Source organism: Dasypus novemcinctus, chromosome 13 (genome assembly GCF_030445035.2).
Source record: "Dasypus novemcinctus isolate mDasNov1 chromosome 13, mDasNov1.1.hap2, whole genome shotgun sequence".
In the NCBI taxonomy this organism is placed as follows: domain Eukaryota; kingdom Metazoa; phylum Chordata; class Mammalia; order Cingulata; family Dasypodidae; genus Dasypus; species Dasypus novemcinctus.
This window is the reverse complement of record NC_080685.1, coordinates 103,909,010-103,931,761: the sequence shown is the minus strand read 5'-3', so window position 1 is coordinate 103,931,761 and position 22,752 is coordinate 103,909,010. Positions and strand designations below refer to the sequence as shown.

At 35.3% G+C, this 22,752-nt stretch overlaps 1 protein-coding gene across 3 annotated transcripts in view; it reads left to right on the top strand.

Moving 5' to 3' along the window:
* The window catches only part of GPATCH2 (G-patch domain containing 2), a 195,972-nt gene that overhangs the window by 88,103 nt on the left and 85,117 nt on the right, over positions 1–22,752 (top strand). For all 3 annotated transcript variants that reach the window (XM_058275226.1, XM_023589730.2, XM_058275225.1), the window contains exon 6: positions 18,363–18,430. In XM_058275226.1, the coding sequence (XP_058131209.1) occupies positions 18,363–18,430 (68 nt within the window). The remainder of the gene's footprint in view (positions 1–18,362; positions 18,431–22,752) is intronic.

Below are 22,752 nucleotides of genomic sequence, written 5' to 3'. Positions count from 1 at the left end.
GAGCTGGAAAGCAACTAGGAAGCTAGGGGTTTACTGAAAGTGAAAATACATTGATTTAATATATGAATATACTATCTTTTATTTGTCTGTCATAAAAAAGAAAATTTTAGAGTGGTTCAGAAAAGCAGCATACCCGGAAATAATCACGGTTGACATGTAGGAAACATTGATCAAGACCATCTCTCTCATAAAAAGGACAGGAACATATGGGTAGAATTTTTTTTTATTGGGTATGAGCAATACACACTTTTTAGAAAAGCATTTAAATTCAGTAGAATAAAAGGAAACTTAAAAGATACTGCTGAACTGCAAATAATTACACTTTTTTGTGTATTTCTAAATGATTAATCTAAAGAAAAGAAAAATATTAGGCTGCTGGATTCCTTCTATTAAATATTCTTCAACTGTAGCATGGCATCTTTTGACAACCTGGGATTAAGGATGAGGAATTGAGCTCATTATCACTTCCTGTTCCCTTGTCCTTCTTCTGAAATTTTATGAATTCTTTTTACATTGACAATGTGTAGGCTTTTACATTCTGGCCTGTGACCATTGTTCCCACAATTTATTAGTCTTCGTTCCATGTAGGCATGGATTCCGTGCTCAATGCGAGTCCTTTTATGATGTTTCCCATTCTTTCTTGTATTTATTTTTTTTTACAATCCTACAGTTTTTGTTTTAAATTTTTATTCTAATAACACGTATAAAACCTAAACATTCCCATTTTAACCTCATTCAAATGCATGGGGAACCAGCAGTACTGTTAATTATATCCAAAATTTTGTGTTACCATCATCATCATTAACCAATTATCAAAACTTTTCCATCAACCGTACAGAAACTCTGTACCAATTAAGCATTGTATTCCCATTCCCTGCCCTGCCCCCTGCTCCTGGTAACCCATATTCTAGCTTCTGACCTGTGAATTTGCTTATTCTTTATTATTTCATATCAGTGAGATCATACAATACCTGTCCTTTTGTGTCTGGCTTATTTCACTCACTGTGTTGCCTTCAAGATTCATCCATGTTGTCATGTGTATCAGAACATCTTAACTTTTTAGTTGAATGGTATTACATTGTGTGTATTTACCACATTTGTGTATCTATTCATTTGTTGATGGACTCTTGAGTTGCTTCCATCTTTCAACAATTGGGAATAATGTCACTATGAACCCCAGTGCCCAAGTATCTGTTTGAGAACCTGCTTTCAGTCCTTTTGGCTATATACGTAGAAGTAGCGTTCCTAGCCTTATGGTAATTCTGTACTTAAATTTCTAAGAAACTGCTAAACATTTTTCCACAGTGACTGCAGAATTTTACATGCCCACCAACAACTGAGTGTCTGTATTTCTCTACATCCTTTCCAACACTTGTTATTTTCTGATTTAAAAAAAAAAGTCCTCCAAATTTGTTTTTCTTTTTCAAGATGGTTTTAGCTAATCTGAGCTCCTTTCTCTTCCATATGAATTTGATGATTGGCTTTTTCATTTCTGCAAAGAAGGCTCTTGGAATTTTGATTGGTTGTACATTGAATCTGTAAATCACTTTTGGTAGAATTGACATCTTAATGATATGTATTTTTTTTTACTTTATTTTATACATTTAATAATTGAAAATACAAACAATTAAAAACTAAAAAGAAAACACAGTTGAATAAAAACATTTCTCAATTAAATGTAATAGTTACCTACAGAATTTTTTTTAATCATGCAATATGTTACACAATATATTTGGTTCATAGTAATGCAATCATACAGTATTTGTCCTTTTGTATCTGGCTTGCTTCTGTCAACACAATGTACTCAAGGTTCATCCATGTTGTCATATGCTTTACAACTTCATTTTTTCTTACAGCTGCATAATCCATCGTCTGAATAGACCACAGTTTGTTTATTCATCTGTTGATAGACACCTGGGTTGTTCCCAACTTTTGCCAATCATGAATAATGCTGCTATGAACATCGGTGTACAGATGCCTGTTCATATCACTGCTCTCAGTTCTTCTGGGTTTATATGCAGTAGTGGTATTGCAAGGTCACGTGGCAAGTCTATATTCAACTTCTTTAGGAACTGCCAAACAGTCCTTCACAGTGACTGTACCATTCTGCATTTCCACCAACAGTGGATAAGTGTTACTAACTCTCCACATCTTCTCCAACACTTGTAGTTCTCTGTATTTTTAATAGTGGCCATTCTGATAGGTGTGAAATAATATTACATTGTAGTTTTGATTTGCATTTACCTAATCATTAGTGATGTTGAGCATTTCTTCATGTGATTTTTTGCCATTTATATTTTTTCTTTGGACAAATGTCTGTTTAAGTCTTTGGTCCATTTTTTAATTGAGTCATTTGTCTTTTTATTGTTGAGTTGTAACATCTCTTTATATATCCTGGGTATGAAGATCAGATATGTGATTTCCAAATATTTCCTCCCATTGAGTGGGCTGCCTTTTCATGCTTTTGACAGAGTCCTGTGAGGTGCAAAAATGTTTAATTTTGAGGAGGTCCCATTTATCTGTTTTTTTCTTTTATTGCATGTGCTTTGAGTGTAAAGTCCAAGAAACCACTACTTACTACAAGGTCTTAAGATGTTTCCCTCCATTTTTTTTTTCTAGTAGTTTTATGGTTCAGGCTTTTGTATTTAGGTCTTTTATACATTTTGAGTTGATTCTTGTATAGGGAGTGAGATAGGGGTCTTTGTTCATTCTTTTGGTTATAGATATGCATTTGTCTCAGGACCATTTGTTCAAGAGATTGTTTTGTCCCATTAACATTAATTTGGTAGATTTGTCAAAAACCAGGTGACCATATAGGTGAGGGTTTATTTTTGGGTTCTCAATTCTGATCTGCTGATTGATGTGTCTATCTTTATGCCAGTACCATGCTGTTTTGACCTCTGTAGCGTTGTAATATGTTTCAAGGTCAGGCAGTGAAATTCCTCCCATGTTGCTCTTCTTTTTTAGAATGCTTTTGGCTATTCGGGTGCACTATCCCTTCCAAATTAATTCAAATTTGTTAATTGCCTTTTCTAATTCTGTAAAGCAAGCTGTTGGGATTTTGATTGGTATTGCATTGAATCTATAAGTCAGTTTGGGTAAAATTAACATCTTCATGTTATTTATTCTTCCAATCTATGAACATGGAATGTCTTTCCATTTGTTTAGGTCTTTTAAATTTTCTTTTAGCATTGTTCTGTAGTTTTCTGCATATAGTTCCTGTACTTCTTTGGTTAAATTAGTTCCTAGGTATTTGAGTCTTTTTGTTGCTATTGAAAATGGAATTTTCCCCCTGAATTCCTCCTCAGATTGTTCAGTACTATTGTACAAAAAATTACTGATTTTTGCATGTTGAGCTTGTATCCTGCCACTTTGCTGAACTCATTTACTAGCTCAAGTAACTTTGATGTCATGGATACTTCAGGATTTTCTAAGTACAGGATTGTGTAATCCACAAACAGTGAGAGTTTTACTTCCTCTTTTCCTATTTGGATGCTTTTAATATTTTTCTTGTCTAATTTCCCTAGCTAGAACTTCTAGTACAATATTGAATAACAATGGTGACAGTGGGCATCCTTGTCTTGTTCCCAGTTTTAGAAGGGAAACTTTCAACATTTCCCCATCGAGTATGATGCTGGTTGTGGGTTTTGCATATATGCCTTTTATCATATTGAGGAATTTTCCTTCTATTCCCATCTTTTGAAGTGTTTTCATCAAAAAAAAAAAAAAAAAGGATGCTATATTTTGTTGAATGCCTTTTCTGCATCAACTGAGATGATCATGTGTGTGTTTTTTTTTTCTTCAATTTGTTAATGTGGTATACTATGGTGATTTCTTTTCTTATGTTGAACCAGCTTGCATACAGGAATAAATCCCACTTGGTCTTGGTGTATAAGTCTTTTGATATGCTGTTGGATTCGATTTGCAAGTATTTTGTTGAGAATTTTTGCATCTGTTTGTTAGAGAGATTGTTCTGTAATTATCTTTTCTTGTAGTATCTTTATCTGGCTTTGGTATTAGAGTGATCTTGGCTTCAAAGAATTTGTTGGGTAATTTTCCTTCCTCTTCAGTTTTCTGGAAAAGTTTAAACAGAATTGGTGTTAATTCTTTTTGAAATGCTTGGTAGAATTCACTTTTGAAGTTGTCTGGTTCTGGACTTTTCTTTGCAGGGAGATTTTTGAGGATAGATTCAGTCTCTTTAAATGTGGTTGGTTTGTTAAGTTTTTGTATTTCTTCTAGCATCAATGTAGGTTGGTTGTGCATTTCTAGGAATTTGCCTATTTCATCTAGGTTGTCTAGTTTGTTGGCATACAGTTTTTCATAATATCTTCTTATGATCCTTTTTATTTCTGTGGAGTGAGTTGTAACTTCCCCCCTTTCATTTCTGATTGTATTTATTTGCATCTTCTCTTTTTCTTTGTTATTCAAGCTAGGTGTTTGTCAATTTTATTGATCTTCTCAGAGAATCAGCTTTTGGTTTTGTTGATTTGCTCTATTGTTTTTTTGTTCTCAATTTAATTTATTTCTGCTCTAATCTTTATTTCTTTGCTTCTGCATGCTTTGGGATTGGTTTGCTGTTCTTTTCCTAGTTTCTCTAGTTGTTCATTAAATCTTTGGGTTTAGCTCATTCTTTTTTTTTAATCGCACCCCCCCCCCCCCGCCCCGCTTGTGGCCATTTGCTTGCTGTTTGCTTTCTGTGTCCATTCACTGTGCGTTCTGTATTTATTTATTTCCCCTCCCCCCTTGCGGCTTGCTTGCTGTCTGCTCTCTGTGTCCACTCACTGCATGCTCTTCTGTGTTTTTGCTTGTCTCCCTTTTTAGTTTCATCACCTTGCTGGGTCTGCCCTTCACAGCGCTTGTGGGCCAGGCAGCACTTAAGGGCCGGGTGGTGCTCCGCAGGATGTGGGCGAGCCTGCCTTCACAAGGAAGCCCTGGGATGCAAACCCAGGACCTCCCATATGATAGATGGGAGCCCAGCTGATTGAACCACAGCCGCTTCCCCCTTCTTTTTTCATATAGGCATTTCGGCTATGAATTTCCCTCTCAAGAGTACCCTCACTGTATCCCATATGTTTTAATACATTGTGTTCTCGTTTTCATTTGAGTCAATATATTTACTGATTTCATTTGCAGTTTCTTTTTTGACCCACTGGTTATTTAGGATTGTGTTGTTCATCCTCCACACATTTGCGAATTTATATTTTTCCTATTATTGATTTCCAGTTTCATTCCATTATGATCTGAGAAGGTGCTTTGTATAATTCCAATATTTTTATATTTATTGAGAGCTGCATTGTGTGGTCTATCTCGGAGAAAGATCCCTGGGCACTTGAGACGAAAGTATAACCCACTGTGTTCGGATGCAGTTTTCTGTGTACATCTCTTAGGTCTGACTCATCATATTGTTCAAGTTCTCTGTTTCCTTGTTGATCTTCTGTCTAGTTGTACTGTCTAATGATATGAGTGGGGGTATTGGAATCTCCAACAATTATTGTAGAGATGTCTGTTTCTCCCTTTAGTTTTCCCAGAGTTGGTCTCATGTGTTTTGGGGTACCCTGTTTAGGTGCATAGATATTTATGACAGTTATAACCAAATTTATGGGTCAGAAGCAGTCAGCCTTAGGCTGTGTCCCTCTCTCTCTTCTTCTGTCTCCCCTTTCCTGGGGAAGTAGATCCCTGGAGCCCCCTTTCTCTGTAGTCACAGACCAGAGTCCTGAGAATTCTAAAATGTCTTTAATGTCAGGGGGATGGTGCCTACAGCAGCTTCCGCCAGTTGCAACTCACAGTTCTGTCATCGCATTTTCCCTCCTTTGTCCCTCTCTCCCCTGGGAGGTTTCTAGCCTTTGCCTAGTGGCCTAAACCCTAGAAGATCTTTTTCTAGGCTGTTTCAGCCTGTCCTCTAGCTATTTTTCTGGAAGAGAACAGAGTCCATGTCATTCTAGTCTGCCATCTTCCCAGAAGTCCAGATTTTTAAAATCCATATAGTCCACATGTCTCCACAAACTACAAGTTACCTTAACAATGCATGTCCACTTTCAGGTTTAAGGTACTGGATCTAATATTTTTCTCTTTCTTCAGTTCAGCATTTGTGGAGTCCTTCTCCAATCTCTGCCATCCTTCAGAATATCTCCGTAATGATATTTAGTCTTCCAATCCACGAATATGGAATATCCTTCTATTTATTTAACTCTTCTTTAATTTCTTTTAGCAATGTTTTGTAGTTCTCTGTGTATAAGTCCTTTATACCCATGTTTAATTTTAATTTCCCAGATATTTGGTTCTTTTAATTGTTCTTGGAAATTGATTTCCTCTTCATATTGTTTATTACATCTGTACAGAAACACTACTAATTTTCGTGTGTTGCTTTTGAACCCTTCCACTTTGCTCAGTCACTTTAGCTCTAGTAGCTTCCTTGTGGATGTTTAGATGTTTTCTGTGTATAAGATCGTGCCATCTGCAAATAGGGAAAGATTTACTTTTTCCTTTCCATTTGGATGTCTTTTATTTCTTTTTCTTGCCTATTTGCTCTGATAGAACTTCCAGGAAAATGTTGAACCACAGTGATGACAATTGGCATCTTTGTCTTGTACCTCATCTTAGAGGGAAAGCTTCCAGATAATTAGCAGTGGGTTTTTCATATTCCCCCTTTATCTTGTTGAGGAACTTTCCTCTTTTCCTAGTTTTATGAGTGTTTTTATCAAGAAGGGGTACTGGATTATGTCAGATGCCTTTCTTGCATCAATTATCATGATCATCACGTGGATTTTTTTTTTTTTTGCATAAGTTGTTTTTCTAATGTTCAACTACCCCCTGCATACCTGGAATAAATTCCACATGATCATCATGTATAATTCTTTTTAATGTGTTTTTTAATTCAGTTTGCTCGTATTTTATTGAGGATTTTTACATCTATATTGATAAAAGATATTGGTCTGCAATTTCCTTTTCTTGTGGTATCTTTGTGTGGGTTTGGTATTAGAGAGATCTTGGTCTCATAGAATAAATTAGGAAGTGTTATTTGGAAGAGTTTAAGCAGGATTGGATTGATTCTTCTTAGAGTGTTTGGTATAATTCCCCTATGAAGCCATCTGGTCTCATGCTTTTCTTTGTTTGGAAAGTTTTTCACTGCTAATTGTTATTGGTTTGTTAAGATATATTTCTTCTTAAGTTAGTTTTGGTATTTTGTGTGTTTCTAAGAATTTGTCCATTTCATTATGTTATCCTGGTGTGCAGTTGTTCATAGTATTCTCTAATAATCCTTTTAATTTCTGTGAGGTAAAATCATGTCTGATTTTAGTTATTTGCATTCTTTCTCTTTTATATTTTGTCATATTAACAGTGTAATAATCAAGTCTTGAACTACATTACACAAGATTCAGTGGCTGCCTCAATGTTTGCTTTAGGAAAACAGTTTGTAGACTATAATATTTTGCACATTTTATTTGCTAAATATAAACCATATGTTAGGGATTAAATCATGTCTTCCATAAAGACATGTTCAAGCCTTAATCTGCGTTCCTGTGGGTATGGCTCAAATTACAAATAGGACTGTATTAGTCAGGAATCTCCAGGGAAACCAAACTAATAGAGGATATATATATAATGTAAATAATAAAAGACTTTATTATTGGGATTGGCTTGTGTGACTGTATGGCTGGACAAGTCCCAATTCCATAGGGCAGCCTGCAAGCTGGGAACTTCAATGAAGGTTTTCTATGAATTCCCCAGGAGAAGCTAGCTGGCTAAAATAGAGATGGAATTTCTTCCTTCTGACTGCCGAAATCATCAGTTCTTCCTTTAAGGCCTTCAAATAATTGGATGAGATTTCTCTCATTGGTGAAGGGAAGATCCTTAGTTGATTGTAGATGTAATCAGCAATAGATATAATCAACTTACTGATGATATAAATCCACAAAATATCCTCACAGTACCAGTCAGGCCAGCACTTGCTTGATGAAAAATCTGGACACCCATAACCTAACCAAGATGACACATGAATTTTAAAATCACAGTCCACCCCTTGTCGACCTGGCACTCATACACATCTCCTAATCCATACTTAATCTCTAAAGAAAATCAATACCAGTCATATTTTTGTCTGACATATTCTGCATACAGCTGGAAATATACTCCTTCACCAGAAGGTACAAGTCCTTGGGTAATATTCACTCTTAAACTTGAATTCCTATAACTTAAATACTATAACATAAAGTTAATACAAGTTATGTTATATGATGAAGGGATAAGCTAAGGAAGAGAACAAAAATATTTGCTGTATGTATATATATATATAAATGTATTCATAACAAAACAAGGAAGAAACTTCAATAACCATTATAGTCCTCGTTTCTGTAACTGGTCACATGGCTCTATCTCATATTTATAACTACCTTCTTCCACTACCCATTTCATATTCCTTTTACCCTCAGCAAACATCTCAGTTGACCATTATTCTTTTCCTCATGGGGTGACCCAAACCTTCATTTCTGAAGATTCTGTTCCATTAATCCTGCCTAGTTTAGGTTGTTGCAGTTTTCCACTGACTTTATTTTTATTTTTGTTTTATTTTTATTTTATTTTTTGTCTTTATTTTTTTTTAATGTTACATTAAAAAAATATGAGGTCCCCATATACCCCCCATCCCCCTCACACCATCCTCCCATTAAAACAATCTCCTCCATCATTATGGGACATTCATTGCACTTGGTGACTACATCTCTGAGCCCTGCTGAACCACATGGTCAGTGGTCCACATTATAGTTTACACTCTCCCCCAGTCCACCCAGTGGGCCATACATACACTGACTTTAATCACGGGCAATGTAGTACTAAGAGATACTCTAAGGGATCTCCAGTATTCCAGGCAAACTATTCTTTACCTCCTTTGTGTAGTAGCAGTCCTATTTTTCCTTGTGTAGTTTGGAGCTGTATCTCTTCCTGAAAAACATTTTCTTAAACTTAATCTGTTCCTATGGGTGTGAACCCAATGTAAGTAGGACCTTTTGATGAGGTGACTTCAGTGAGGTGTGGCTGAGGGTGGGTCTTAATCCTATTACTGGAGTCCTTTATAAGCAGAAGGAAATTCAGACAGATTCAGAGAAAGCCACAGGAAGCAAGAAGGTGTAAGTTAGAGGATCCCAGAAAAGAAGGAAAGGCTGGAGAGGCTGCCTCAATACCATGAGTCATTAAATTCCCATTTTTTAAGCCATCCTTTTGCATGGTACTTGCTTGAGCAGATTTGGAAACAAAATGCCTTAATTATCAGGATCAATCAGGCTAGTGCTTGCTTGACCAAAAAGTGGACACCATAACCTAGCTAAGTTGACAAATGAACTTAACCATAACAAGTACCTTTGAAGATGTTATTATTAGTTAAGACATGGACTGATTTGTGAATAGGATCTCCTAAGATCCTATTCAGATGAGGTCAAATTGAATCAGAGTGGGCCTTAATCTGTATAACTGGAATCCTTATGAAAAGAGGTTTCACATGGAGTAGTCAGGAGAAGCCAAAGACAGGAGAAGCCAGAGAGAGAGATTACCATGTGATGGAGGCAGAGTTGTAAGCCAAGGAAACCCAAAGATTTCAGCAAGCTAGCTCCAGAATGCTCCAACTCAAGGAGAAAGCATTGCTTGTTGAGACCTTCATTTTGGACTTCTAGTCTCCACAACCATGAGACAATAAATTCCTGTTGCTTAAGCAAATCAGTGTTTAGTATGTGTCATAACCACCCTGGCAAACTAAGATACCATATTAAGGTATCAGATTTAGAAATGTGGAGACTATCAATGTTTTTCTTATAAATTACTATTAATATATTCTTGAGGTTCTTAGTAACATTTTTTTTCTTGCAAATGACTATGAGTGTATTCTTGAGGTCCTTAGAAACAATATTTAAGTATCAATACCAGATATATAATTTTTTCCCTGGATATAAACTAAGATCCCATACAACATCACTGTCGCCTCAAAATAGGAAGAATGTAACTAATTTATGAAAAACAATTTGAAATTCCAAAGAAAGAATATGCAATTCAAATAGGTATAAACACAACTGATAATGTTATGATATATTATCAAATGATTAATGTGGAAAGAAAATAATGTGGAAATTTTAGCTACTGAAATGTTTATCATATAACTTCAGGTATCAAAGTAAGTAATTTATAGCTAAGCACTTAAAAGTTTTCAAAGTCTGTTTATATTCTCAAAGTATTTTATTATGGACATAGAATTTTTGTCCAAAAAACAACCTTATTAATTTGTTATACATCAAATATGTTTAGTGAATGTCACCATCTTCACTACTTATTACCCCTGACCTTTTCTACCAAAAAATCACACACACACATACACAGAAAAAAAATAATAAAATAAATTTCACTTGTATCAACCTTTTCCATACATTGCAGTCCCCCTTTGGAGTGAAATTTTTAGTATCCGTTTAATTCCTGTTTTTTATAGCATCATCTCTTTATGAGCTAAGCACCAAGAAGCAAGCATTTTCTGACGCTTTACACATGACTTTTTTTTTTAACTTTTGTATAATTGTATGGGGTAAAAACACCAAAGCACATATTAGAATTGTAGTCATTGTCTCAAATTCCTTAATATGTCAAATATTGCTTTTAAAAGTGTTTTGAATGTCCAGAGAGATAAAAGAATTTTTATACAGAAATTCCTTGGCAGAAGGAACATTTGTTTGCTATATATTTCAGACTAATAATAGGGCTTACTGTGGGTCAGAGTGTCATATCCCAAAGGTGTCTAGTGAGATGGAGGGTTATCTTATATGTCAACTAGATAGCCCTGTGAACAATTTTGAGCAGGCACGATAATGGGACTGAATTCTGAAATGAGGGTTCAAATATATTAGAATATTGTTACATGTAGAACAATTACTTTTTAAAATAAATGTCACCTTTTGACATTGTTAGGCCAATTTGATCATTTTTTAATTGGGTATATTTTAAATGGATAGATCAAGTAGAATGTATCAAATATATAATTGTATTTTTAAATGTATAGAAAATCACAAAATGTACCACACATGGAAGACTTTTATTAATAGAAAGCTGCTGAGCAAAATTAAAACATTTCTTTTTTTCTCCTCTATTATGATCCTTGAATTAGCATTACCTAACACTAGTAGGGTTTTAATTTTTTATTTGCTGTTTTAAGTTTTGACTATAAAATTACTCCTACCCAAACATAGGTGCATAAATATAGATATCTTTAAAATTGCTCTGCTTTATGTTTGCTAGATAGTATTTTCTTAAACCATTACATTAAATACTAATCTTTCTTAAAAACAGTTATTCTTTAAAAGATTTTTAGTTCACTTACTCTTTATATTTCCCTGTAAAGCCAGTTTGCCAACCCTAAAAATACACTTGATTTTGAGAAAGATTTCGTGAGTGTATGTGTGTATAATGAATCTCAAGAAAGTTTTTATTTTTAAAAGTGTATTGGAATTGTTTTGATATGAATTGGATAAGAAGGTCCACATTTATATTACTGTCAGATATAAATCGGAATGTTAGAAGATGTGTAGATTCTCAGAATAATCATGTAGCAATGGAATAAAATTATAAAGTATTTTTAATATCTTGTGTACATTTTCTTTATTACTTTGGCATTCACTCTTATAAAAGGTACATTTTTATGCACAATGGATTTTACATAAACATGTTGGCATGCCCTTATTTTCTAGAAGTCCATAATATTGCATCCATCACAAATGAGTGATTTAGGAAGCCTTTGGTCAGCCAGTAGAGGCCACTCACAGCTTGCTACTAAAATCAGACATAAAAATGAAACTCTTTTTTTACTATCACTTTTGGGCAGCATTCCAAGCTGGTTAATTTTTTAGTGTTTTACTTAAAATATGTATATATTATTACCATGGAGGAGTATTTTGAAAAGTCGTTGCAGTTTTTGTTTTTAATTATGTAGTTATTAATCTTTTTCTATGAAAGCATTTAGAGCATTCATTAGTAGTATATATGAGAAATGAGAATTTATGTACTTAATAATTACAAGTATTATTCTAATAGGCCAATAATTCTAAATTATTATTAATGCTGATTTATTTTAACTAGGATAACACTGTTATTAAGATGGAGAGTTTAAAAATCACATTGTTCAGTTTTAGATTAAAAACATAACAGTTGCTAATTTTGTCATATATATATTTCTAAACTTTCATCAGTTTGGCATAATTTTCATTCTGAAGATTGTTTTAGAGAAATACATGTGCTACTAATACTTGAAAAAAGTACTAAGATGCCTTGAAAATTATTTGAAGCCCATGTTCACTTCTTAGTGTGATGCTGGCAGCTACAAGGTTAGCACCTTCCCTGTGAAACCCTGTAGTGATTCCTGCTGGGAAGGCTAATCCTCAATTGAATGGAAAGCCTTGTGCTTCTCAGTGGCTTATTTTCCTGTGACTTCACAATTCTTTTTAAAACCTTTCTGGTTTTAAGGTGTAATCTCACATTTCGATTGATATCTGCTTTTGAAGGAAAATAAAGAATAGTCTAAGTTCTCTAATTTTCTCCAAGTTCCATCACATGTTCTCGTCATAGTTTTTTTTATCCCCATACAGTACAATTTTAAATTTTTGTACTGCTTTTGCTGTAAATCATTAATAGCAGAGCATTTGTTTTTCTCATGAGTCTCTCCATAACATGCTCTCACAACCCTGTGTGGTAGGGCCTTGGCCCCTCATTCCTATGCTTAGAATAGCCCAGGAGGTTACCTTGAAACTACAGGTGTGTGGCTCGATGTGTCAGTCCAAGCTTAAGACTTTCCAAGCATATATTCCAGATTCAGGTCAGCGTTTCCTATGGTGAATCACTAGATACAGAAAACACCTGCTTTAGTGGATTGCCCCCTTTGAATATTCCCCCTGTGGGGGAAAAAGTATTAGGTTGTTAGGGAGACAACTTAGGTTCAAATCTAGGTCTATTCAGTCTTTGCAATCTGGAGCATGTGCCTTAGCTGCAGGGAGTGTTAGTTACTTGATCTACTAATTGAGAATGATGGTGTCCATTTACCTTGTTTATGAAAACACTAAGCAGGCAAGAGCTATAAAGAATAGGGTTGTCATTATCATTAATGACAATAGTAATAATTGTACTAATTATATTGTTAGTGTATCATGGGTGGTCATTATCACACTATTGTTTATGTTTATATCCTTCCAAAAAGGATTAAAAACTACACAGTAAAAATGTAATATAACAATGTGGAACCATAACTTTCACTTACAGGTAAAAATCGCCAGATTCACACACAGAACAGTGTGTGCTACAATATCATTGTGCTCCAGAATTAGGCTTATTTAGTGCAGCCCAAATAGATAAGTAACATGAAAGCTATGAAGAGTAGATTCCACAAAAATCCTAATAAGAGATTTTTCCTTAAAAGTCATACTAATGTGATCTTTGCTGATAAGAGCAGGATTATTTATGAATATTGATATATTTAAAGCTATGAATGATGAGAATCTGGTATGTCTTTCTGTAAATTTATTGGGTTTTATAGAATTCCAAACTTGGAGGTATTCTCCTAGTTAAAATGTATAAATTACATTGTAACCAAGTTGTATTGTTTAAATTATATACATTATATCATATACATTTTGTGATTTAGTACAACAGTTTTTGAAATCTCAGGTAATTCATCGAGCCTCTTAAATGGATTGTCTTCCTTCCTAAACATTCCTATGAGACAGAGGGTCTCTGGCTAAAATGCCTGGTGGGTTGGGACCTCTAGCGCCCTCCCCTAATACCCCACATATTATCAGATACACGCCTGGCATTGTGCATGCACCTGTTGTCAGTTTTTGGATTTTTTGTAGCCAGTGAAGAGGTGTCTCCTTGTACACTGTATGAATCCATATTTGACTTTAATAGAAAACTAGACAAACGAAGGTAAAATATGAATTGCCGCATGATAAATGTACTGATGTCAATCTTATTCCTACAGAAACAAACAAACTTGAAATTAGAAGAGTTCTTTAACTCAAGGCTTTGTCAAGATATCAAAGAGTTTAGGTCAGTGTAGGTAAAATCACCCTACTGAATGGGAAACATACACCATTATTTTATATAGTAAGTGTAAGCCTAATTTTATGTACCCTATTGGTAATCAGTAAATATTGGTTGAATTATATCAAGCATAGAAGTACTGGGTTTAGAACAAGGAGGAATGGGCTACATTATGTTCTAAAGAGAAAAATCACATGGGAAACTGGTCAGGATCAGATTAGGGAGAACCTTGAATGCAAATCTAAGTAGTTCTAATTTTATCTTGAGTGTAGAGCCATGGATAGCTTTGGAATGAGTAGTTGACAAGTGAAAACAGCAATTTAGCAAGTTGAATTTGACAAATTGATTCTGTGGATTGGAGCAAGGGCCGATACATTGCTTACAAAATCTCTCTTTTTAAAGATGGTTTTCCCCTCTTATTCCTCTTAAATCAGATAACTACTTTGTTTCCTTTTAACCTTATAAATGATATACAATTTATGGTACTTGAATTGTTGCTTTTTGATACTTGCTTTAAAAGTAATTCTAAAATAATTTTTACATTTTTCTTTGTTGCTTTTAAAAGTAATTTTAATGTTATTTTCTTGAATGTCTTCCATCCCCAAATAGATTGCCTTTTGTGAATTCTGACTATTATGTGAGAAAAGATGACATAATGAAATATTTTATTCATTCCCTCCTCCCCAACTACTTTGTCACAGAACTTTTCAGAACGCCAATATGAAACACAGGTGCCCCTAATTTGAAATGTTTTTCGGAGCATCTTTCTTTTTATTCTTCAGTATGGGGATAAAAGATAAATATGTAACATACTCATTTTAATAAGTTAATTAAAATTAGGGCAAAACATTGAGAATATCTGTTTCTTAGGCTTTTTTAAAATGAAGATAAATTTATAGAATGGCAACTAAATTGTTTCCTTCCACCTGTTTGCCTTCCTCCTCATACTTTCTACACCCCGGGGTTTAAAGTCTACATTATTAAGCCTGTTTTCTTGAGTTGTTTTCCTTAATACCTGTCACTTAAATATATTTGACTGGCATACTTGTTGAATATACCAGGGGGCCTTCGTGCAGGCACTGTCTGCTAAACTTTAAAGGCATGTCTCCTCAGAGAAGTAGAGTCAAATTAATTATCCTAAGAGAAGCAGGAAACTTCTGGGTCTTGACAGACTGTCAGGGAGGCTCAGGCAATGTCTGCCTACAGCTTGGAGACGCGGTGGATTAGAATGACCAGTCCTCAAAAAATTGCAAGACCTTCATTTGAATGGCTGCCTGCCACCGTAAGTGTTAGTCAGTGTGAACACCGAAGCAGAATATCGCATTTGGGACTTGAATAAAATTCAGTTGAAAATCAGAGCAAAGTTGAAGGGGAATGGCTATACGAGAGGGAGAAAAGAAAGGATGGTGGTTTCTTATACTTATGTGGGTATATAAATCTTTATTAATTTACAGCAAACATCTTAATCATTGAGAATATTGGGAGGTCATCCATATTGAGTAAACTCTTTATTACTCCTTGAGACCATTGTGTCTCAGATAAGTTTAACTGATTTTGGAAATGACTGGTTCATAGATCTAGTTGTAGAAGAACGGGATGGGATGCAGTGGGTTTGGTAATGAGAGATAAAACCAACTGTTCCGTTTATCTTTTTTTTAAAAGTCCTAAAATTGGTGTCAGTAAATCCATGATAAAATAAATAAACTTGGGAGGATAGATACTTTATCTGTCATTGATATCATTTAGCTGTTTCCCATTCATTGGTACGTATTGACCTTATGAGTTATGATAGCAGTACTTGTGTGACTGTTGTTCAGTTTCCATCTATCACTACTGTGTTCCTGTTTTCTGAGGTTGATAACTTGACTGTCAATACAAAACAATAACAGCAAAAACTGAGACCATGTTCACTACCTAATCTTGGAGAATAAAATTTAGTTTTTTCTTACTAACGATCTGTACTGTATGACTGTTTTATTAGATAATTAAGGTGATATGATTTTTTGGAGAATAAAATAATCACCATACTTAATTGTTTACTAGAAATAAATACTTTGTTCTTATGATTAAAATTGGTTCTTTTTATTTTCCTGGTGATTGTGATCTGGCCCTGAGTTAATAATGAAATAGTTATGTATTTTTAGAAAGAATTTTTTAAGAATTTTTTTTATGTGTTATAATACTTTAAAGTATTCTACTAACGATCAGTCTTATTAAACACATGTTTTAAAGCTTGAAATACTCTGAAACCTCAGTAGAGCACTGCTTTACCCAAGCTGACTTCATTTCACAGGAAGCATTCTCAGGTTTTAGGTAAGGGTGTCTGGTCACTAAGTAGCAAAAGGTTCTCATCCCAGAACATTTTACTTCTGAGGCATACCAGTGACATTGATCCTGATGATACCAACCTGCATGGATTTCAGTGTTACTTTATTTCATTAAAAAAGCATTTTTTTAAACTGTGTCTATTTGCATATCTTTGAAAGTAAAACAAAAATTGACCAGAAATAACTATAAAGGGTGTTAAACTCTGTTGTTTAAAAAGGACCATACAGTATGTAAATATGCAAAACCATTTAAATATCTACATTTGATGCAGTAAATCTTTTGTGGTCATTTGCAGGAATTGAATTGAGCACATAGGGTTTTTGAAGTATATGTGTAAGATTTCTGAGAAATACATAGTGTGATTCCTTATGACTAGATTGAAAGCTTACATTTGTATTATGGTATAAATTAGTTATAAATTCCATTTTATTGTATTCGGTTACATTGTTTTCATCAGGCAATTTATCACATAGTGCATGTGAAATTTCTTCATTATTAGATTTCAGATTATGTATTTCAAACCAGAGAAAGATTTAAACATTTTTCCATAAGTATAGCTTCAGGTAAACAAGCAATTTTAGTCCTGAAAATAGCTTCTGCTTCTGTCAACACGTTGTTTATTTTTTCTCTGAGATAAAAAGTTCGGTTTTCTGATATTTGTACCAAGATAAAGTCAGTAAACAAGATTAATATAGTGTGGAAAAGGTTGTCAGCAGCCCTGGCAAAGGAAATAAGTTGCCTGTACACAGAACATACTGTAAACTGAATAAAAGTGTCAGGTCCACCATGAGATAATGTGATCATGAACCTCTAACAAAGCATGACATAGGCACAGTCGGCTTTTCTCATAGCCTCAGTGTAAAAAATGGATTACTGTGTTCCAGGGATACCCCCTGGAATTGCATGAAAACTTCATTTCAAGGCGAGTGCAGGATGTCGTCCTGGGGTCGAGCCGCATGTTTACCTGTGGTTGCCCACCCTTAAGGTTATTAATGCCATCATCTGTGCACACGTGTTAATATTTGCATTTCTCGGAATAGCGCAGTGTGTGCTTGCATCCTCGTCACCCAGGTGATAACTGAGTAATGGAGTTCTGAAAATGTTAGTTTTTCTTTAGAGGCATTTTACTATTTCCTCGTGCCTTTCTTGATTCTAAGCTCTAAGTGATATTCTTATCATTATAGAGAGGTTTTTTAATTATTATTATGACAGACCATAACTTAGAGCCTTTTGCTGTAATTCTGTGCTTTGTCAGTTGTGGGGGTGGATTCATTGGTGCATTGTTGTGTGTTCATATTCCCTTTTCGACCCATCTAGAAGATAGGAAAGTTTTTTACTTCTAAAAAATGGGAATAATTTATATCATCAAGAATACTTTATCATATTTTTTATTTGATTTAGAAATCAAGGAGTAATGTCTTATTCTTTTCAGCAAAATTACATTTTATTCTATGTAAGTGCACAGATAATTCCTAATTTTGAGAGGAGCCTGTAAGAAAAGGTCTATTCACTACTTCCATGATTTAAATTTTTGTATGCATTTAAATGTATGCATTATAATGCATGTAATGTGTGTTTAGTAATTACCTACAAATGTGTTGCTCCTCTGAAATATTATCTGCTCAATACTAGTCTAGTTGGGTAAATCTGTTATTAATTATGATTAATTATGTGTGGAGTTGGACAGTATTTGGAAATAAAAAAGCCAGTGGTCGAGTTCTTAAGAAGATGTTTATTCTATTATAAAGGTACTTTTTAAATAGTCTTAAAAGTCTAGCTAAAACAAGTAGAGCATTCGTACTAGGAATTGGATTTGGTTTTGGTCCATAGCATTTGTCTTAAATTTTGAGAATTGATGTTATATTAATGTTCTATCCTTCAACAGAGTGGGTTTCCGCAGATGGAAATGGCTCTGCCGTTCATGGTCTCTTTACATACTTGGCCACCATGACATTTTTTGTTTTTAAATCTCCCCTCAGGTGACCACACCTGGGCCTGTCAGTAACAAGAGGATGGTTCACTTTTCCCCAGACTCTCATCACCATGAGTGAGTACTCACTGCATTTATATAACTATGTGGAGTACTGTTTTAGTTTAGGGGAAAAATCAGTAGCTATTGCTAGTAAAGAAAGAGTAGATGTTGTATGTCAATGGCATAGTATAAGAACAGTTTAAATGAAACCCAGGGAAGAAATTGAAATATGGATTTTAAATACAGTCACTTTTCTAATTCATTTGTGATAGAATTTGAAATTAATGTCTTAAAACATTTCAATTTCATTACGGTAAGTAGCATGGAGCGCCCTCCTACTTCCTCCTGCCTATTTCCCCTCTTCCCAAACCCTTTCTAGAGTACCTAAATGAAAATTACGTGTGGCTAGTTTTCTCATTACGCTGCTACTCTCTGCTCCTGTCCAGCATTTGGTAATAGTATTGAAGAGCTTGAAGGCACCAAATGTACCTGCATGTAATAACAAAAGGACCAGACTGATTTGCTAGATAATTCCACGAAATGTGTTCAAGTGAGCTTTGACTTCAGCAAACTCTTGAGTGCATTTCTAGGTGCTAATTCTATTTCTAAATACTTCTTTATTGGAAAAGCGTCAATAAGTAATATATTTTAGCTCAATACCATGTGATCTGAGAAGTAGGTTGAACTTAAGGAAGACCATGAGGTATGGAAAGATGTGAATTAATTATTGAATGAAATTATCCTGACAAGCAACCATGTTAGGATCCATTAGATCCTATGTTTTAAAACCCACTCCTTAACTAATATAAAACAGAAACTGGCATTCAGATATAGCATAATCATAAATAAGTCATCCCTTTTAATAGCTCATTTCATTTATTTTTATCATATAGGACCTCTCTGACTTATTTTTTCCCCAAACAGAAAAAAACAAAATAAAGCATTTATTATCTCAGATTGACAACTAAAACATTTGTAGTTTTTCTTCTTAATTTCTGGTACTGATTTTTAAAAGAACAGCAACACCTCAATGTAAGTATATAGCACTGAATAAATTTGGTTTAGGGTTTTTTAAATCAAAAAATTACATGTGTTAAAAATTCTAAGTTCTCTCAGGGCACACAAATACCTTATTTCTCTATCACTGTTGTGATGATAATGTTGACATTCAGTAAATTTTTGTTGAGCAAAGATATGAAAGTGTGACTTTAAAATTGGATGAATTAAATAATGTCAACTGGATACTGCTTCTCAGATTAGCAGGCATGGCCCCTTCTTGTTTCTTCCCACATCCCTTTCATTCTAGTCTTCCTAGTGGTTCTCAATCAAATAAGAATTTCTGTGCATGAAACTCCAGTATCACTATTTTTAGAGCTTCCCAGGTGATCCCAATGTATTTGTCTTTCTCTTTTCTCTCAACACTCAGGACAAAAGTGTTGGGGATCTTGTACTGCCTCTCAGTCTCTTCAGTTTCTCATTCTGGACCCTCTTTTTTTTCCATTTCTGGCTCCATTACCTTACCTAAAGCTCTCTTACCTCTCATATTATTATAGGACCCCAGTAGGTCTTTTTGTCTCTGTTCACTCACTCTTTCAGTGCATATGATTTTTGGTACTCAGGTTCCTTTTTGATCATTTTATTCTCCACTTTAAAACCTCCAGTAACTTCCTTTTGCTAATGGAAAAAAGCAAGCCTCCTTGGCACGTCACTAAACATGCTTCGTAACCTGGTTCCTGTTGCCTTTCCATCTTCTTAGCCACTGTCTCCCCCTCATAAATGCTATGGCCCAGCTAGCTGGTCTTTCTCTGGTCCGGGGGTTCTTCACCATTTTGCTCCACAGACCCTTTTACCAGCCAGGTGAAAAACCATGGACCCCTTACTAAATCCACACTATCCTGTGTATTATTTAATAAATAGATCACACCCCCACCAACATGACCCCACAGGAATAATGCTTTTCTGAATTTCAATTCATGCTCATGGATCCCTTGTTAACCACCTCTGCTCTAGTCCCTGCATACACCCTGTGCTTTACTGCCCGCTGCACCCTGGGGCTTTGCTCAGATCATTCCCTCCCGCCTGTATCTATCAAAATCCTCTCTGTCATTCAAGCACCTGCTTTAAAAAAGGCACTTACTTATCAGAATGTATTAGGTTGCAAGTAATAAACTATACAGCTAACATTGGCTTAAACCTAAAGGGTTTTTCTTTTTGTCAACACAACGAGCCTGGAAGATGCTCTAGGACTTGTTCAGGAACTTAGAGATGTCATCAAGGACCCAATTGCTTCTATTTTTCGGTGTTGCCATCCTTGCCTTTTCTTCTCATGCCCTCATATTTATTACTTCATGGTCTCGAGGTGGCTGCTATAGGTCCACACCTATAGGAAGCAGTCCAGAAGAAGGGGAAAAGCAGTACCAGCACCTCTTTTCCTCTTTATCAGAAAAAAATATTTTCCTCAAAACTACCCACCAGTCTTCCCCTTATTCTCATTGGCTAGAACTTCATCACTCGGTCACCCATAGTTGTGAGGGAGGTTAGGAGAGCAGGTATCTAGCAAAGACTTAGATCAGTCAAAAATGATCATCTGGGTCTCACACTAAGAAGAGGATAATGTCGGTTAGATAATTTTGGAAATATTTGCCATATTCAGCCCATTGACTTCTCAACATCCATATACACTCTTTTCATATTCTGTGAAATACCTTTTTTGTTTCTCCCAAAGGAGACCACTTCAAAATCTCATCCAGTTACTTCACTGAGCTGAAAGTCTCATCTAGGATCTCTGAGTGACATGAACTTTTTAATCATATCTGGCTGTGGTTCCTTGTGGTATGGGAGTTACAAATTAAAAGACAATTGTGCATATATATATATACACTAAAGAATGGTAGAGAAGGCAGGTCATTTCAGCAAGCCCCCTTTCAGGAAAGAAGTGAATAGAGAACTTAATACCAGTCAGCATACCACAACACATATCATATCCAATTTGGCAAGGTGTCTTTCTGCTTTCTTGGAGGACCTTCCTTGTCATCTGTCCTTCAGGGTCACAGCTGATATGTTCACTGTGACAGATGCCCTCCTAAGATACTGCACTGTTTCAGCAGCCCATTTCTTGTTGCTGATGTAAGTCAGAGGATTATTATTTGCCTTAGGAGTTCAACAGTCATAAGCTTTAGATGGTCAAATTGGTTTCTTTTTTTTTTCTTTTTATGTTAAGGCACTATGAGTCCTTTAGAAATTTAGAAATGTTGTGCTTGTCTTGCCAGTTGCATGCCAAGTAATGCTGCCAGCCTTGATGTTCTTCCTACATCCTTATTTAGCCTTCAGCTTAAAGGCTCCTGCCTTGGGGCATTTGAAACAAGAGCCCCCAGAGGGAGATTCCAGTCTTTTTATTTTTTTCCCAATTTTTTAAAAATAAACTTAGATTACATAAATGTTAAATAAAAACTATAGGTGATTCCTATATGCCCCATCCACAGCCCTCCCACATTTTCCCTCATCAGCAACTTCCTTCATTAGTGTGGTACATTTGTCACAATTGATGAGCACATCTTGGAGCCTTGCCACTAAGCAGTGATTATAGTTTACATTGTAGTTTACACTCTCTCCTGCCTATTTTTCTAAGTTATTACATGATATACAATGGCCTGTATCTGTCATCGAAGTGTTCCAGTTCCCAAAATTGCCCCCAAATTACTCCTATTTTTCCCTCTCCCACCCCTCAGAACCTCCAGTGGCCACTGCGTCCACATCCATGATAAAAGTTCTTCCATTGCTAGGATCACAAGTCCAGAGTGGAACAACTATAAGTCTACTCTAGTCCATTGGCCATTCCCCAATGCTGAGGATTCTGTAATGATGCCTTCTCTGCCTCTAATTGAGAGGGGGCTTAGGTCCCATGGGGTAGATGAATGGGCCTTTCTTGCTTGCAGTTGCAGACTCTCTCTGTTCCTTGAGACTGTCCTTGTCAGTCATCTTCTTGTTAGTTGTTCTGAATGAGACACCAGTCTTGAAGTCTTTGTCAGCAGGCTCATCCTTTTTATCAGAGAAAGCGTAGGGCAAGGGACATGAGGAAGGCGCAGAATAGAGTTCTAAAGATATTTGTTATATCCCCTGTTAAGTCTAGTGTCCTTACCACTGCCTTCTTCCATTTTCCATTTAAACATTTGAAGCGTCTTTTCCCAAATGTAATTCACTAATTATGGGACTTTCATTCAATTTGTATTGTATTCTTTGGGCTGAAAGCACCAGTTTTGGTCTGTATTTTTTTCTCCTTCTTTCCTAGGTAAGGCAAATGAGGTGCTCATAGGCCCCACTCTTCATAGGGGAAAGCCACAGAGTCTGGCATCCTGTGACTTTTATTTTATATAAATTGATAAGCGCACAGCACACTG